Here is a 2,365-nt window from a genome sequence, read left to right as displayed (position 1 = left end):
CATACACAACCCGGGGGCCTCCCAGGTTAAGCCCACGCTACATAACTGCTTTCCGACCAGGTGATTCCATGCAGGAAAAACACACCAGCACACTTCGCCATTGCGATTATTTAGCAGCCAAGAGATGCCATATCCTTGGCTGATTTTTCACTTTCAGTGGCTACTACGGCTCACCCAGGCCCAGCTCACCATGCCAGTGATGGGCAGGGCTCAGCCCCAGACCTCAAGCCAGTGGCCAGGCCACCAAACCACAGTGCACAAAAAAAAGAGGAAGTGGCCGTGCTCACCATACCGCCACTGTGCACACAACTCGTCAAAAGCCAGTCAGTCGCCACCAGAAATGCCTCGACCCCTCGCCTGGCCTCACTCACCACCCAGGCGCCTCCCCGCCACCCCGAGACACTCAGTCTACATTTCGGCCCAGTTTCTCACCAAGAGGATCTCCTATTTCCAATTCTCCCCAACGCCACCCTTTCTCCACATCACCTTACCCAACTAAAAGCAAAGTTAAGCTATTCCTGCCATTATGCTGGGGCCGGTTCCCCATGTTGGAAGCATTGAGTCCAGAGTCCAGATGCTCAGTGTTAGCACTGGAATTCTCCACCATTGGGCGTCACCACCCTCTGCTGCCCTCCAACCCCATCACCCTGGAGCAGCTCAAGTCAGGGACCGGCCCAGGGAGCCGGCTTGTCCTTCCCAGCCCCGGCGCACCCCCTCACGCCCCGGAAAGACCTCAGTGCCCCAGGGGACACACTAATCTCATTAATCATTTCCACCTACCTGTGCTACAAAGTGCAGAAGATTCATCCCAGGTTTGTTTGCTTTTGTGTCTGCCAATTTGAGCAAAGAAGACAGTTTAAATCCTACTGCATTGCCAGCATACCCTCCCTGAAGAAGACAAATCAAAAGAAAAAAAAAAAAATCAACATATACCTCTAGACAGACACGTGAGGATGGATAATCAATAGTTGAAATTTTGTTGGAATTCTACTTACTGCATTCATGATATTCCCCGCCTGTAGCACCAAATGTAATATTGAATGTAGCTCTTCACAAGACATCAGCTCTGTCAAGGGAAACACACCACAGAAGCTCAGAGAAGCACCTGGCTACATGCGTGCAACAACACCACTTCCAAGTTCAAGCACTGAAGCAAGGCTTCAGCTCTACACAGAGGCAGAAAAAACACGCGTGTTGCCGCTCATGCCGTGTTCTAGCTGATGCTGCCGGCAGTCACCACCCCAGCACCCACCCCCCCGTGTCTAACGGGGAACCAAATATGGGGGGCAGTCAACACAACACAGGAGGGTACTGGCGTGACATTTTTTCTCAGCAGCTGATTTTTTTCCTCCCCTTTATATCCGCTTGCCTTTGAGACTATTTACAGAATATGAAAACTAAGAGTGAGAAACATTTTGCTTAGCCCGTGAGCCACGGGGAGATAAAACAGAAGCAGGAGAGCGCAGTGACATGTAAATAACTTGCAAAGCAAAGCACCACCCTCCGCCGGCCGGGCACCCAGAGTCTTTCCACTTTATTCAAAACCATCCATTTCATTTGCTTGACTTAAAGGCTTACAGAGGGGCTTATCACTAGAATATACTGGGATAAGCATTATAATGCTTTATAAAATATAATGCTCTTTAAACAGAGCATTCTTCTGCACACACACCTATGCAAAGAAACAACATAAAAATTGTTAATGTGTTTGAAAAGCTTAAAAGGGCCTGATTTTTAAAAGCACAGAACAAAGAGACCAAAAAAATGTCAATATATTTTCAATATCCTCCATTAGTCTGGTATTACTTTCAAAAAATTAACTTGGATCACTGCCTACGTAGCGTTATCTAAAAGGCCAGTTTCTGAAGCAGCAGATAAGAAACGCTCAGAGGCCCACAGACGCGCATCGCTCAATATGAAAACATCCTTCCACCTCTGTTGGAACAGAACTGATCCTCCTTCCAAAGTTGCTGCAGCTGTCTTAGAGTTGGCATTGGAAGAAATTCTAAAAGGCCTCTAGGCTGAAATTATATGTATGCTTAATTCTTAGTCTCCTCCTAAAATGAAAAACTAGGAGGAACTAAAGAGAACGGCTTTATCTCAGTACAGGCCAGAGCAACTAAACAGGAGAACCAACAGGATCGAACCATTCTTCACGGTTAACCAGAAGCCCAGAAAATGACTGTGATGACCTCAGGCTGGCGCTGCACCCCGATGGCAAGGGTGGCTCAGGGTGACAGGCGGCAGAACCGGCACCCACCCTGCGCTCCCCAGCAAGCTGCTCATAAAGCAGACTTGAACAGCTTGCCCCTCTCTGCCAAACAGCCCAGCAGACAGCAGGGTCTGGGGGGACCGGGGAGAAGAC

The 2,365-nt window shown here is 48.8% G+C and overlaps 1 protein-coding gene across 1 annotated transcript in view; it reads right to left on the bottom strand.

The window, feature by feature from the left end:
• Nucleotides 1–2,365, bottom strand: part of FHDC1 (FH2 domain containing 1) — a 29,045-nt gene that overhangs the window by 11,035 nt on the left and 15,645 nt on the right. Inside the window, exons 6-7 of the mRNA XM_004685332.2 lie at nt 996–1,066; nt 781–888 (exon numbers count right to left, since the gene is read on the bottom strand). Of these exons, the coding sequence (XP_004685389.1) occupies nt 781–888; nt 996–1,066 (179 nt within the window). The remainder of the gene's footprint in view (nt 1–780; nt 889–995; nt 1,067–2,365) is intronic.

The sequence above is a fragment of the Condylura cristata genome, unplaced genomic scaffold (assembly GCF_000260355.1).
Source record: "Condylura cristata isolate star-nosed mole 26May11 unplaced genomic scaffold, ConCri1.0 scaffold00018, whole genome shotgun sequence".
NCBI lineage: Eukaryota > Metazoa > Chordata > Mammalia > Eulipotyphla > Talpidae > Condylura > Condylura cristata.
Note: the sequence above shows the minus strand (reverse complement) of the source record. Positions and strands in the feature narration are given on the sequence as shown.